The sequence below is a fragment of the Corvus kubaryi genome, unplaced genomic scaffold (genome assembly GCF_017639235.1).
Source record: "Corvus kubaryi isolate FWS band 111438036 unplaced genomic scaffold, C.kubaryi_AGA036_p1.0 37270, whole genome shotgun sequence".
Taxonomy (NCBI): Eukaryota; Metazoa; Chordata; class Aves; order Passeriformes; family Corvidae; genus Corvus; species Corvus kubaryi.
The window spans coordinates 4,261,208-4,278,007 of NW_024581083.1; the positions used below are offsets into that span (position 1 = coordinate 4,261,208).

A 16,800-nucleotide genomic window follows, 5' to 3' on the forward strand; every position below is an offset into this window, starting at 1 on the left:
CCAGTCTAACATACCGTGGTTTGGTTTTGTTGTTTCCCACAAGAAAGGCAACCTTTTTTAAAATGTTTTTGTGAAGTAATTTGACATTCCTGGAATTAATTATTCAAATATGTTTTCTGACTTGTAAGCAAGCTTTTAGTTCATGCCTATTATTCAAGATCCTTTAAAGGTCATGAGCTGTCTTTCGCGTATTCAACAGGTATGTTTGTCATTGTAAATCTTGATTTTAAAAAAAGCCCCACAGTAATTTGTAAGTAGGAAGTCTAAATCTTTTCATCTACAGAATCCTACTAAATAAGGAGGGGAAAGTGCACTGGCTTTTAATTTTTATAAATGGAACAATAGATCTCCCATGGGTATAATAAACTGATTTATCTGTGAAGCTTTTCGTAAGATTTAAGTAAGTTCTCAGCAAAGCAACTGAAATTTTGTTTTAAAGACAACACTTGCTTTTTAAAATGTTATTTTGTCCCCTGGGCTCTAATTATGTTGCATTTAGATGGATTCTTTATATTTTACTTTCCTTCTTTTCTTCACTCTTATTACTTGGTTCTGCCTTGGATGATCCCTTAATTTAAAATAGCAAGCTTTAGTCCCTCAACAGCAGAAGCCCATGAACAGACTTTATTTTTCATGAAGTCCTCATCTTGTAGCTAATAATTTCCAAATAACATTAACTTTCTGCCATGGCATCACTAAAATCTGTGCCTTTGTGCATGTAGATGAAGCCTGAATCCCAAAGGTACTCTATTAAAAGTTCAGAGGACTGCAACCTTCATTATTTTAGCCTTGAAAATTATTTTCTGTGGATCATTTTGCCTCTAATATGCCTTCTTAGCTTGTTGTTCTGGGCTGCCACTTTAGTCCATTAATGTATAAATTCTTTTGTTTGCTTGTCTAATTCAGTTCTCAGCTGCAGCCTGGATGGAGCAGACCGGGTTAATATTGACTTCAGCATCTCTTAATATCCAAGCCTCAGTTTCTCTCCTTAATTATCAAATTCTCCCGCAAAGTCTTTTTTCACATTCTCCTGCCTTTCCTCTGAAGCATGAGAAACACTTCATCAAACCTGGAAAAGTCCTTGCTTTCCGATCCTTATTTTTGCATCTCATCTCTATCATAGTCCTACAAAACTCAGATTTAGTGGTAAGGCAGATAATCCAAAACTATATTTTCCAAAATATTTTTGGTTGCATATAAAAAAATGCTATCCACTAAAATTTTTGCAGTTAACAGATTTTTCTTGTTCCTTTTCTGACATTATTCACTTGCTTAATTATTTTATAAGTATACTTTTTTTTTTTTTCCTACCTATTTTAATACTGAAGGGCTTTGGGGGCACAGGTGGAAGGAGGTCTAAATATTTGTACCTCCAATATTTGCTGCAATAGCTGTGTCATTGAAACTGACACATGTTATTGGGCCAGTCCAGCCAAGTTATAGCTTTATATAACTGTGGGAAAATGAGGTAGAAATGAGGTAGAGTGGATTTAAAAACAGACTCCTTGATTATTTTCCCCCTTTTTTGTGTGTGTGCGTAGTTAGCATTTTTTATGGTACAGAGGCTAAAATTATTCCATATTGGCTTGGCAGAATATATTTTTTGGGGGGCTGGGTAACATAACAAATAGAAGAACTATTGTTGAGTCACATGATCTCCCTGAATACCAGCTCTTTATTTACAATCTGTGTTTGTAAATGGTATAAGTGTATAAAGATTTATAAATGCTTTGAAGGTGTCCTGTTTTGGTATAATCCCTGGGACAACAGTGTCTTGTCTCGGTCAGGATATTACATACTCTTGGAATATAAATAGCAACTGAATAATTGTGCCACTAGAGTACACTTGATAAAACTTTCAGTGACGATCTGAACACCCTCAGGCACATCCCAGAGCAGTAATATTTATTTGCAGTGTGATGAGCTTGAAAACATTTCAGCAAGCCTGATGCATCAGCAGTAAGTTTCTTCCCTGGAATGCAACTGGGAGGGTTAGTATGTATAATGTACATATTAGCGTAATATTTTCTATAATATGTATATGTGAATGTGTCTATATAGATAGGTTTCTGGGCAGTTTTCTTCTGAATAATAACAGCACACCCAAATGTTATTTTGCCTACTGTTTTGTTTATTGTGGTGGCAGTCTGGCTTTACAACACGAAGGTATGTTTCTGTACTGATAAAATAATCTCTGTTAGAGGGAACACTTAATTAGCACTAGATTGCACTTCGGTGTCAAAATATTACTGGGAATTATGTGTTTCTCCATGAACCATTGTTTTGAATCACCTCCATTTTCCCCAGGAGGAAATGACAAAACCCCTCAGTACATGTGGCAGGAGCGAGGTGTTGGGTAATGACTAATTAAGGTCTTATTTCCTCTACTTTGTGTCGTGATGTATGGTGAGAAAAGTTCATTCGCTTCCTTAAGGCAGATGTGGCACACTTTTTCAGTTTGTGTGGTTTGCATTATTGAGGTGGGGATATAACAACTTAACTCATCCCTTGCTGGAAGGAGAAGCCAAACTTGCACAAGTGAGGGATCTGATCATTTGTTCCTCATTATTGCATCTGGTTCATCAATACCGCAGGTTTTCTAAGGCACAGGTAACCTGATGGCTGAAACTAGGTTGAAGGGCTCAGTGTCACTAATTAATTAATTTCATAGATCAAGGAAAAAAAAAACTTCTATGTATGTTAACCAAATGCACTTGGACTGAGGGCTGGTTTAGGCTGAGTTTCATACTGATATGTATAAAACTTACTTGGGAGCAGAGAAAAAATCCAGGGAAAAATTGAAGCCTTAAATGTATAACATTAGTCACTCTTATTAGTTGCAAGAGACTAAAAGAAAGCTCTTAAATCTCTGACAACTGGGAAAAAAAAAAATTAGAGATCAGTCTGGTACCAGTTGAAACACCTTCCCGTGTGAAAGGTGATTGACACTCATTCAGACAGTGGAGACTATCTAAGTAGATAAAGGAAGGTTTTTTCCTTCATTAGAGCACTTCCAATTCAGTGATTTCTTAAATATTTTTTTTTTTAGAATAAGATAACCTTCAAAGGAGTTAGTCTACATTCTTGAAAGTTATGTGTAAGCCATTTGACTACAAAATGAGACAGTGCAAAGGGTTATAGGGATCATAGTCACTTATATTTAGGCAGCTGATGAATCCAACTGGTGAAGCAGTCCAGCTCTCAAAGCATGCTTTTAACAAACTCATCACAGAAAAACTGGAGTTGAGTGCAGCAGTTTTATTGAAAAAGTCCCAGGTGTGTGCAATTCCTTTATTAAAATGTTTTAAAATACACTGGAGTAGGAGCAATTGATGATCAAGGGATATTCCTTTTTTATACATTTTTATTTCCAAAACTATACAAACATTGGAAAACTTTCCTTTTCCTCCATTTTAATTAATAATAATTCTGTTGTGATAAGTTACAGATCTCCCTTTTCAAGCTGCGAGCCCGGTTTTCTGGAGGTGACATTTTGCATCTTTGACAATAAAAAAAACTCCAAAACTGTCAGTCATATTTACATGTGCTTAAGGTTGCATAATTGAACATCATACAGGTTCTGAAAACCAGTGGTTTTCAAGATTCACCCAGGTGGGTTGAAGGTTTTAAATACATACATAACTGCATACATGTGATTTAGTAGCCAAGACACCCTTTGTTCCATTTTATTTTCAAGGCTATCTATAAACTCTGTGCTAGCCATGGTAAAGGTTTGATGTAGTAAAGGTACTCACTGAGTGAAAGCAGCACTGACAACAACTATTGCTGATCAAGGACATGAATGGGCAAAAAATTGTGTGTATATATACAATACGAAGTCTAATGTTCAAAATTAACTTGAAGCTCTTATGTAAAAATAATGTCTTGAATAAAAGCTATTTTCTGGACTAGATTAACGAATAAAAGACCCCCACAAACACTTGTGTTAGGAAAAAAAGTAGAGCTCAACATGGGAAAAGAACAATAGAAGCACATGGATTAAATTCGGAAGCTGATCTTGCAATGTGTAGTTACTGGAGACTGAGTTGAAATAGAGCAACATTATCAATGGGAAATGAAGGCTACAACTGCAGAGGACACATACATTACACTTTATGAGCTATTATATTGGCCATACAGATTTGTCTATATGTTATTTATTTGAATCCTTAAGGCTTCTCTAATGTCTTGCATGACAGTGCTGTCTGCTTGGATCTTCCATGCATGAGGGAAACGGGCAGTTTTTCAAGAAAAAAGAAAATTAGGTTTGTCCACATTTCAATTACAATAGCACATCCAGAGACACAAAATAAAAGACAAAACTCTATGGTACCTTTTTTCATTTATTTTGGCCCCAAAAGATGCATGCATTAGACTTTATGTACTACAAGGTATTGAAATATTTACAGCATTGTACATGTGCTCTTAAAGGGATGGCAAAGGGAAAGTTCTGTTTTCATCTTGGTGGGAGTAGAAGTTACCTTTCCTAGCCTAATAATACCTATTCAAAGTGAGAGATGACTCTTCCAAAAAGAAAAGCCCATAGAGACTAAAGCTATAGCATAATTATAGCCAATGATAACAAACTGTACAGCACTTTACCTAGGAATTTTCCTCTCTCTCACTCCTGTTTGGAATCACAGTATCAACTGTTAAGTGATGTTGCTATGCTCCCCTTGCCCTGTCTGCCCTGTTTCTCTCTATTCCAGTAGATATAGCTGTATATTACCTGTTTACAGGATTTTATTTTTAAATTATTTTGGCATATGGAATGGACATGTAATTCACAATAACCTGATGGCAAATTTTGGACAAACGATATGACTGATATTTACGGGATTATGGCACTAAAGAATTCAGATCACTATAAAGCGCATCATAAATACTTCAAGTGGATTTAGGAAACCATCTCTCTTAAGAAATTCAGTGAGTAAGGCTCATATCACTGATTTCCTACTGCTTTTACAGGTACAGATATGATACCCAATACACCAGGTTAAACAAACAGAAGGCAGTTGGGAAGAAGATCCGGGCATAGGAGTCCATTTTGGCAATGCGGATGTGTATTCTGCCATGCCGCCACGCTCCCGTCCGACAATCCTCAAAGCAGCAAAAAAAACTGGCACAGTCCTTGCCATCAAGACACTCATACCCATACTCTTCATCTCTTTCTTGGAGGTGTGTAGCATTGTTCATTTGAATGGTAGCTGATCGGGGGCGGATGTCGATAGTAGGTGCCTAAGGTGGAGTAGCAAAAAAAGAAAAAGATGGCAGAGGGAGAAACGTTGTTATTATCACCAGACCAGCCAGGAGATAATGGTCAACATGAGCATGATGGTTGGGGGGGGGTACATGGGAAATTGCTGAGGTGTTCTAATGGTGGTATTACCTTGAGCTAATTAAAGTTAATCACATCATACCCCTTACAGGAAAGCAACCTAAATAAGTCTAAAGTTAACAGCTATGGGCAATGAGCTTCAAAGCTAAACCGAGTAAATAGTAGAGGTTAAATGAAGCATCCAGGAATGTAATTGATGGTATTTTGAATTTTTGTTTTATATTTTACATAGTTGCTTGATATCTGAAAGCAGTTTGTGTATCACACGTGAAAGGAACTGAACAATTAGAAATGCAGGATTTTAATAGGGCCGGTTCATGTTGAGAAAGCAAATACATATATACAAGAAAAAGGCAAAAACTAGGTCTTTTGAATAAGATTAGGAGAATCTCTATAAAACTCTCCAATTATTTGAATATATGCAGTTCACCACCTACTAATGTTCACCAACTAGAAGGTTCAACATGTTCCGAATTTTATATAGTAGCTGTACATATATATATACACACATATATTTAGAATGAATTGAGCAATTTCAGCATTTAAAACACATTTTAGCCCTGGGTGAACACTGGGATGATAGGCATTGAAATTTCATGGTTTTAGGGTAGCATAACAATTCTGTTTCATAAGCATGTAAATTCAATGTAATTTATTTAATGTGGTTTCTTCTCCCCCCTTCCCCCTTCTTTTTTTTTTAAATAAAAAATCAGCATTTCTGTGTGGAGATAAGGTTTAGATGTGGAACACAGCTAGATATATTTGCTAATTTGCTAAGTGTGTTGATCCAGTGACAACATTAAAAATCTATATGCATCTTAAACCCTTTCAAAACTCTGACCTTTTTTTTTGCAATAGAAACAGCATTTGAGTAATTGATGATGACATTGAGTTTCATTCAGGTCAACATCAGAACAGACTTGCTTTTATAATTAGGAGTGAAATCACAAAGGTTAAAAATCCAGGGTCAGAGCTGAGTTCTAAAAGGGTATATTGCAGGTTTTTACGACAGCTGGTGTTATTGGATCCCATGGCAAATTCAGAGAGAGGAGCAGAAATGTTTTAAAATTAAACTCTCTTAATTCATGCAATCCAGTAATGTTGGTCACTCTTGAACTTAGGTAAGTTCAGAATTGTAGTCCATTTGTATTTGGGCTGCTGAATCAACTCTACAAATTTTTTAGAAATATGTAACCATTCTACTTAATTAGGAAGTACCTAGAGTAGAATGCTTAGTTGTCTCATTAATTAAAAGACCCAACAAAACACGACTCTTATCTAAGCTCTAACAGTTAAATTCAGCAGTTGCATGCAGTGAATTTCCATTCCAAAAAACATTATACCTTGAAGGAAAACATCCGAAGAAGCTTTCATTTTGTAGACAGAAAAGAGAATCAGAGGGTTTTGTTTTAAATTAAAGAAAGGAAAGAGAGACAAAAATAATGTAAATTAAAAATACATTTCTGAAACACGGTAAGTCACAAAGAACTAAATTTATAGAAAGGTTGGTATTACAGCAATTGAGACAATTATCTGTAGCATAAACCCCCACATTTTCAATTTGTCGCTGTCTTGTCTACATCTGGGCCAAAGACGTAAGATATCAAACTCCTTTTAGATAGTCATGTCCTGAGGGGATTCTAGTCTTTTATGCTGAGCTGTTTTGAAAAAGACATTCACAGTTTATAGAAGCACTTTTTAGAAAGAAGACTTTTTAGCTGCAGACTGTGCCCTGAACACTCTACTTTTGAGGTTTTTAGGCTCTGTGATTAGGATTCAGGCGAACATAGTTCTGTTTCTTCCCAGATGCTCACAAATAAGCAGTGTAAAGAACAAGTTATTTGTCCTTTTATGGATGCTTTAAAGTGAAGCAACTAAATCTGAGGTGTATTTAGTTTTGCTCCTTTACCTGACTCCATAAGACACACATACACGCAGACACTTTTATTTCCACCTAACACAGGACACCTCACTTTATCATTACTTTGTTTTATTACAGTCTACTTCTCAGCAGCTTTTACGCTTGAAATTGTAGGAATAGTTTGTAGTGAAAGTTCCTTAATTGCTATTTTTCTATATCCATTTTTGTGATGTATTTTAAAACTAAAAGAAAATATCTTCAAAAGTCCTTGAATATTTTACCAGAGCAAATCCAAATTACTTTATTCTTTGTTAGATGCCTGAAATGGAGATGAAAATACTCTTTATTAACATAAAACATTTTTCCTTTACATAATTCACATATTTTTTTGGTTGGTTGGTTTGAGGGTTTTGTTGTGGGTTTGTTTGTTTGTTTGTTTATTTGCAGGGTTTTCTGTTTTGTGGGGTTGTTTTGGGTTTGTTTTTGTTTTTTAGGGTTTTTTTGGTAGATGATTAGGCTAAATGTTTTAGAGATTCTAGACAATACATTTGCCAGCTCAGTTGCCAAAGGCAGGGAGAAATCTGTCCTGGACAAAATAAGCAGCAAATTCTTTCCCTGTCTGGGCAAAAGCCCAAATCACTACTGAACATATTTTCAGGATTTTTTTTATTGTTGCTATTATATACATTTTTTTTTTTTTGTTATTGGGTAGCATATATCTGTAAGTATCATTATAAACTACTGCAAAATCACTTTCTAAGGCAGAGAAGTAGGTAAATGAGGTAAGAAATACAAGAAAAAGAATTTAGGGAAACAATGGAAAGGAAAGAGATGCTTAAGGGGAAGTTAGAAAAAGCACACACCACAGTTTGAATGTAAAAGTTTAACTGTATTCCTGATAAGCAAGATTGCCATGTCAATAATGTGGACATAAGTTAATGGCATAGAATATTGCTAATACTAAGACACAGAAGCTGAGATCTTTTCTATAAAGAGATCTATAAATAGCATAAATAATGGCTTTGGTAGTTGTGATTTGCAGAACACTTTGGTTAAAAACGATCTTTATCCTAAGAAATTAATTGTGGATACAAATATGCAGCTAGCAAGACTTCCTCTTGCTTCTTTCCAGTCCCGTGAGATATTTTTCTCTCCCATGGAAGATATTAGTAGAGTTCTATAAACTATGAACACCTGCGACCTTGCAAAGATTTGTTTATAGTACAGTAGGAAAATATTTTGACAATGGATGTTTTAGGATTTTAGCCAATCACCCCAAGGGGGTGGCTGATCCTTTGACCAATTAAGACTATGAAGAAAAAAGTCTATAAAAGAGTTTGTAAAATAATTAAATAAATCAATCTTGCTGCACAATTCCTGCCTGTTGGATTTCTCCTCTCCTCCCTACCACTGTGGGACACCGTGATAATTATTTTCTCTGGCATCCAGAAAACTGTAATACATGAGCTTTTGATTCTCAAGGTGAATATTTACATTCCTATTGTTACAAAGTATGGGTATATATGTAATAGAAAAGTATGAAAAAAGGTGCCATTATAAAGAAGGATTTAAATGCTCTCTCAGAAAAACTAATTAAATTTTAGGCCTTGCTGGTAAAAAGATACATACTGGGTTTTTCTTCTTTTTGTCTTTATCCTTGCTTGGTTTTCTGTTGCTGACAAAGTAATGCAAAGTTCCATATTCCACCAGTGCAGAGAACACAAAAATAAAGCAGACTGACACAAAAAGATCCATTGCTGTCACATAGGAGACCTTGGGAAGAGATTTACGAGCAATTGTACTTAGGGTGGTCATTGTCAGGACAGTTGTAATTCCTAGCAGATAGATAGAAAACAAATAATATTACTTCAAGTAACAGACTGATTTTGCCAGTTATTTCTCTCTGATTGGTTTTGAAGTGTGCCTAGAGTTCAAACATATAGCACAAATATTCAATAGCACATTCTAGCAGTGAAATGCCAATTCAGTGGGAGCTTAGAGGATTAATAGGGGTATGCAACATTTTTACATGGTCCCTGCCGGTGCTGCTCTGTAGAATACTTGTTTAGATGGGTTCTGATTCTAAGAAATTTAATTCAGGGTTTTGGTTTTGTAGTTGGCTTCTGGGGAGTCTTTATTGAAAATTGAAGTTTAGTGTTTATGTGTTCAAATTCTTAAACAGAGCAAGAGCAGGGTCTACAAAAGAGTAGTACTGTGACATGCCTCACCATCCCTTCCCTTTCAGAACATTATTGTATGTACTGTGATGTGAAAAATGTTAAAAATGCATCAGAATATTTAAAATCTACCACATTTTATATGGCAAATTTCACACCATTGATACTACCTTCTTAGTGGTGCAAATAGACTTATTCTCAACAGAGGGATAAGTGTGTTTTGTGTATCCAAGTAAAATTTAAAGTAACAGCTGAATGCGTTTATTAATTATGTACTACTTTAAAGCAGATTTTTATAACCTCTTTTTAAGGAGGATGTGAAAAAAACCAATAAAATGCTTAAAGCTTTCTGTTATGGGAGCCAGTGGCCCTCTGTTATGTTTCTTTCTAGGGAGACTGGAATTACAAGTGTGTCCCTTATTTTACACTCCAGTGCTCTCTGCTGTGGTTCTGTGAAGAAATGAAAATGCAGAAAGAAAAACTGAAATAATTCTCACTTGTGTGGATTTAATGTAGAAGAAGAAAATGTGTTAAAGTTTCTCTAGCTGAATGTTTGTGCTTTGCTATTTCTTATGGCTACAGCTGCTTTGCACAAGCAAGATTAATTTGGTCTCTCTTAGTTTATTTGTGGATAAGTTGCTACATGTGTAGAAATTTCTAATTGTGATTAATTGCATGTCACATTTTCATGTATAAGGTTTTGGATACTACCAAATTCAGTTGATTTTTTTGCCTGAAGTCTACATTTGATTGTTGGTCTCTAAAGTGGTCATGGTGTACATTCTCCCCTTATTACCACTTGGACACACACCCCAGAAAGGTGGATTCCTTCTTGGTAATTATTTAATTTGTGTTGCCAGTCACCAAGATATGGAAGTAGAACGAGTGAAACTAATGCATCCTGCCTCTAATCCAACCATGTGTCCCCATCCTCTTGATGTTTATAAAAAATACTGCTGTAACCAGAAAAAATGTGACAGCTTTTATTGTTGACAATTTACAATAGTCAGAATCTGACATCATAAAAAGGAAGAGATGCAAATACAGCTTAGACCGTGTTATTCCTTGGAAGTTACTGCATTCCTCTAAATGAGGAGAGTTCATGTGAAGTTGTCTCTTTTCATATTTACAAACTGGTGAACTGCAGAAGTGTCAATTAAACATCATAATGCTTGAAGAAAACAGGAAAGATAAACTCACCCAGTGATGTTCTGGCTGGAACTGCATCCTTATTAATCCAGAAAGAGACCCAGGACAAGACAACAATAAGTGTGCAGGGAATGTAGGTCTGAATAGTGAAATAACCCATTCTCCTGCTCAGGTTAAAGAAGACAGACATGACTACATAGTCTCCTGTAAAACAAAAGCAGAACAAAATAGAATAATATGTTAAAAAACCAACATAACATTTGTATGTAAGAGCTAGGGGTTTCCTATTCCATGTCTGGGGTGTGTGTATATAAATATTAAACTGATTCACCAGACATACTGATGACAAATACATGCATACATCATCTTCAACACCGCTGTAGCTCAAGATCCGGTGGGTTTTCCACACTGTGAAAATAAAGTCGAGCAGATTCACTTAGGTAACTTCACTATATGATTTCAAGGGTAACCTCCCTTGCATAGAATGACTTCTACCCAAGTCACTCCTCATAACCAGGCCTGCCTGGTATGATCCTCTTGCAGCACCCCAGTGTGTGGTGGGGGTCCAGCCTTCTGAGAGTCTCTGTGTCCCTGTTAGTGTGCTCCCAACTTCACTCTCAAATGTCACATGCTTTCAGATGTACTTCCTAAATTATTCATGTTCTTAACTATTCTTCAGGGCTATGCTGTGTCAATAATTCATTTTTTTATTTGCCTGCAGATCATCTGTTGTATTTTCTCCTCTAAAATGATTGGAACCCACATTTCCTAAGTGACCCCAAAAGCTGGGTTAGAAGTTACTCTGGTGTACATAACACATCATTCTTATTCAGTAATTTGTGATTGTCTTTTCAGGTTCTTTTCCCCTCTCAAATTATTAAGTAAATTCCATCTGGATTCAAGGATACAGCAAAACTTCAGTTTTTGATGTGGTTTTTTTGCGGGGGGGGGGGGGGCCGCGGGGGGGGGGGGGGTGTGGGTTGGTTTTGGGGTTTGGTTTTTTTTTTTGGTTATGGTTTTATTTTTCTAAACTAAAAAAAACAACCCTAGTTCTCAGTTCTCATCTTTACTTCAGATTACAGCACTTCTGGGAAAAATCTTGATTGCAAAGGAATTACAGAACCCCAGGCTACAAAGACTTCATTGCAATTCAGTGAAATGCAGCCCAGAGAAGTCTTTAATGGAAACAGGATATGATTTGCAAATTTAGAGTGAGGTAGTTTTCCAGCACTATCAAAGAGTCTCTGTGGCTAATGCAAGTTCTGCTTAGATCAGTACCTTTAGTTAACATTGTGTTCCTCTTTTCAGGCATAATTAAAATTTTAATTTCCCCCAGAATAATCCCTTTGAACCTGACCAGAGAAGAAACTTCAGAGATATTTTTTGACTGGTGCTTCTTTGTTATTTTTTTTAATTTGAATGTCCATATTCTTGGAATTAACTGGTTTTAATTTAATTATGTTACAATTAAACCAAAGACATAAAGCCCCCAAATTTTATATATGCAGTTTATAAGGTGATACATCTGAATATGAGCAAACAGTTGTAATAAGTACAGTCTTACTATTTCCTTAGTTCACAGTTAACATTGCATTATATGTGCATGTCTTTCATATATCAAAAAAGCCCAACCAACTTACCTAAAAAAACACCACTCAGCAGCAGCAGCAGTGCAAAGCTGAAGCCATAAAATTACAGTATGACTCATTTCTTCATCTCTGTGGATCATATATTAACTTCCCAAGAAGTGATTATTTTTTCAGTTTTGGGAATTGTCCTTTTATTCATTCACCTTCATATATGCTATTAATAGCATTGATATTTCAATTTTTTTCTGCTATGATATCGCAGAGATCACTTTAAGCAGTAGCTGTATTACTTCCATGCAAACATTTTTAAGGAGAAGTGTTTCATGCTCACTGTTACTATATAAATTTAATGGGACAATGAATTTCCAGAAGTAAGAGGTGAAATATAAACCCAAATACAGATAAGAATAAAAAGGTACAAAAGGCCCAGAACTGAAGTTTAAAAATCAGATGTTTTATTGCTGTTCTTGTTTTTTCTACTGAATTTCCAACTGCTATGGGCTCCTTTGGAGTAGATGAGTGATGTACCAGATCCCAGGTAACTACTTTCTCCTCATTTTTTGTCCTATACTTGGACAGGTCTTTTTGCCCAACTGTTTGGCAGCTGTAGCCCGCCTGCCTTGTATTCAAAGGAACAGAAAATATCAGACTCCGGTACACAAGCCAGAACATTCCTACAGGTATTAGAGTCAAATCCAAACCTCAGCACCTGTGCTGAGAAGGAAAAGAGCTAAATAGAGATGACCTAGACCGAGGTATAGTGCTAAGCCCTCCCTCACTGTCCTTGTTCAACAGCTGTGTGTGCAAACCTAGCCCAAGGGTTTAGGCTATGGATAACATATGAATGTTATTGTTAATATACATCTATGTGTGGAGAGAGAGAGTAGCCTCAGACCTTCCATTTTATAGACCATTTCCATTTACATTTTTTTGGTCAGTTTTTGGTGGTAATCCCCTGGTGTCCATGGAGACTTGTCTATATTTTATGCATTATTTTAATTTTTTTGTTGCTGTTCATAATGTAATCCATAAGACCTTTTAAAACATAAACCAACTTGTAAAGGCCTTAGTCCAGTCACTGGTGGTGAAACAGAACTTTGAATTCTCTGTCATCTTGAAGATGCACATCAGAGTACAATTCATTCCCATAGAGTATTAGCAGTGCCCACAGGACATTTGCTACACAAACTGGAGACACTCCAGATGCAAGTGTTTCATATCTAATCAAACACAATTCCCTCTGCTTTTCTTTCTTCTTTTACTTTTCTTTCTTATTTTTTTTTAATACACGAATTCATAAGCAATTATGTTTAGAAAGAACATCTCTCTGCTAACAGATTCCAAAAGTTAAAAAGTGATATAATTGTTGTAGGATTTTTCAACCCTCACAAATATTGTTGCACATTCCTTTATGCAAAGACTTTCTTCCCTAATTGACACTTGCATGAAAAATCCAAACTACTCCAGAATTATATCTGTAGGAAACTCTATCAGTTTCTGATATTTCAAAGTCCACAGCATTGTTCTGGCAGACCTTATTTCTTATGCATTGTAGAATTCGAAATGTTTTACTGAAAGCTCAGGGAAATAAGAGACCGTATATATTTTATATGAGGTTTAAAGTTTCTACTAATGGAGAAGATAAATCAGGGGAAGCAAAAACTTCAGTGTCAACTATAACTTGCCAGGCAGTGTGGAATTGACCAATCTGAAGAGTCATTCAAGGATGTGTAAATTCTTTTGAATTACATTTTACTTTCTAATCTGAAAGCCTGCTGATGCTGCAGACACTGTTGTGTTATGGAATGTTTTAGAGATCCTTACTAAAGAAAGGAATAATGTTAATATTTTACCTTGCTTTGTTGGGGTTTTGGGAAGTGGGATGTACAGATGACATTTTTTTTCAAGGTAAAAGTAGAAAAACAAATGGAATTTAGGAATTGCCAAGACAAAGCAAGTCAATAATTCTGTAATGTACTTAATATCTCTTCGGGCCTTGAATATGTTCTGGTTTTGACTGGGACAAGCGTGTATTTTCTTCTGAGTAGCTGGCACAGGGCTGTGTTTGCATTTAGCATGATAATGATGTTGTTGCCACACTGATGTTTGTTGTTGCTAAGTAGTTCTTACCCCAAGTTAAGGAATTTTCTGTCTCATACTCCACCGGTGAGTAGTTGCACAAAAAGCTGGGAGGGTGTATAGCCAGGATATCTGACCCAAACTGGCCAAAGGGATATACCACACCCTAGAATGTCTTGCCCAGTACATAAACTGGGGGAGTGGGCTGGGAGCTGCCAGTCACTGCTCGGGGATGGGCTGGGCATATCAGTCTTTGGTTGTGAGCAACTGCATTATGCATCACCTGCTTCTCTTGGGTTCTGTTACTTTCTCCCCTTATTGTTACAGTTATAATTTCTAATAATAAAAATATTTCTAATAATAGTACTTTGTTTTAATTATTAAGTTGTTCCTATCTCAGCCCATGAGGTTTACCTTTTCTTTCTGATTCTCCTCCCCACTGGGGAGAGGTGGTAGATGGGGAGTGAGTGAAAAGCCATGGGTATGCAATTGCCAGCCAGGGAAAACTGTGACAATAAAGAGATAAGGAAAACAGGACTAAGTGGCGGGATGCTCCAGAGAAGTATCTTGCTGGGATTGCCAAGTTTACTTTAAGTGATGTTGGAATGATATAACAGCAGGTGTTCTGAGATTTTGAATAACAAAAGTACTCTGAACATACAGAATAATGCAAGACCAAAGATGTGAAGTTCAGGACTCAGTCTCAGTTGTCACAACACATACATCCAAAACGTCAAATGCATAAAGACCCCTGTGGAATGTGGACTTGACAGTACTTTGCTTTAATCACACCTTTCATGTTAGAATCTTGCCTCAGCCCTGTTTTTATCCAGATTTGGTTTATTTTCTGACTATATTCATGCACTTCTCAGCTCTTTAGCCGAGACCAGCTTAAATACTCTGTTATTTTCAGATTATCTCTGTGCCTCAGGTGATTTTCACTCCTGGTGTGATGCCTGCATGAAGCTGTCAAACTAAGACATTAGTTTAGTAAAAAATGGCCAGACTTGATCCTCAGCACAGTGTCATTTATTAGTCCTCCCTGGGCAAATTGATAATCTTTTCATTATTACTTCATCCTCTTTCCCTGAGCTCTGGCTCTTGTTTGTCCAATATTGTCTACTGCAGCAAGAAAGCTTCTCAGACTGCCAGATTGCTGTTTGGAGCACTAATACACTTTTGGAGTTTTTTAGAAATGAATGATAGTGCAACCTGGCAGTATCTTTGTAAGACAACATCCTTAAGTACTTGACATTTGGCATCCTAATTAGAAGATTTTGGATTACTTAGCCTTTCACCAGAGACCTTACGTTCCTACCATACATTCTGAGATATGTAGAACTATTACATGTGTCTAGAAAATACTACCTAGATAATTTTCAATTTTTAAACAAATACAAAATTTCTCTGGAAAAAATAATCTTATTACGAGGAGCATAATAACTCATCCTTCATATATTTAGACCCTTCCTCTCTTTCTCTGAATATACATATTTCTCCTATTCCTCTGTAGTCATCTGTGTTTGCATCTGCATATAGACAGACATAACCTTCTTCCTATGAAGATACAATAGCAAGTTAACCAGTTTCTTCAGTGACATATATTTAAACCAGAATTCAATCCCTCAGGAAAATGGTATCCAGGTCATGTTTATCCTCATGTGTAAATGCTCATATAATATTTTCTACTAAGTGCATATTCCTCCCAATTATGTTTGGAAGATCAAGAGAAAGATAAAGAGATGCAGAGCAGTGTTCTGACTTGAGACACAGCATCTTCGTGCTGCCACTCTGAATGGGAAGTTGAATATTTCTCTTGGGGCACACAAAGTGCATGGACATTAAGTCATTTCCAGAGTAGGAGATAATTTGAAAATTAGATTCATGCATCAGTGTTCAATGCACGTGACCTGAGTAAGCCCTTGGAAAAGGTTTTATTTCTAACAGTCCTGTTCCATCCTAATTTATACAGGCTCATAGCAGTCAACATGAACTTTGGAAATTGTGGTCTTCCTCCTACCCTGTACTTGTGGGATATAGTGATTTGAATACCAGGATTTGGGCTCAGTAGGGGAACAACAGTAGGGGAAGTGAATTCCTGATTTGAAGAACCATCTGTCCTTATGTGCTGGCCTAGGTCCCAAAGGTTCAATAGAAGAAATTAGTTGTGCCAGGAAGCATAGCCGGGGGAATGTACACTGTACTTAAGTGATTTAATCAGCACGGTGGGTGTGATCCTTCATTGCTTCCTGGTTGGAGAGTCATTTATACCTGTGTGAAGCGAACGGGAAATTATACCCATTAGTGCGCTCTTTATGCATGTTTAAGTGACTGTGTAAAGTGTAAGGTACTGGGGGAAAAGCCTCTAATTTGTACTCAGAACTGATTTGGAAGCTAGTGCAAATGCAAGAGAGAAGAACAGCTTTATAACACCCCAAAAAATTGGTGTCTTAACTATAGTTCAGGTAGCAACACTTAGAGATAAGATTGTCTCTCACTTAGTATTATGAGATTCTGCTTTCTGTTGTTTAAAATACTGCTGGATTTAAATTATTAAAAGAACTACAGAAGAGCTTCAAAAATCATATATTGGCCACATGGTCAGGT

At 36.3% G+C, this 16,800-nt stretch overlaps 1 protein-coding gene across 2 annotated transcripts in view; it reads right to left on the reverse strand.

Annotated features, from left to right (window-relative positions):
- Nucleotides 1-3,243: 3,243 nt before the first annotated feature.
- The window catches only part of GABRG2 (gamma-aminobutyric acid type A receptor subunit gamma2), a 67,721-nt gene continuing 54,164 nt past the window's right edge, over nucleotides 3,244-16,800 (reverse strand). The window contains exons 7-10 of one of the 2 annotated variants that reach the window (XM_042025425.1): nucleotides 10,577-10,729; nucleotides 8,829-9,034; nucleotides 6,682-6,705; nucleotides 3,244-5,238 (exon numbers count right to left, since the gene is read on the reverse strand). In XM_042025425.1, the coding sequence (XP_041881359.1) occupies nucleotides 4,963-5,238; nucleotides 6,682-6,705; nucleotides 8,829-9,034; nucleotides 10,577-10,729 (659 nt within the window). In that variant the 3' untranslated portion in view covers nucleotides 3,244-4,962. The remainder of the gene's footprint in view (nucleotides 5,239-6,681; nucleotides 6,706-8,828; nucleotides 9,035-10,576; nucleotides 10,730-16,800) is intronic. The other variant, XM_042025426.1, reaches the window with a different exon arrangement.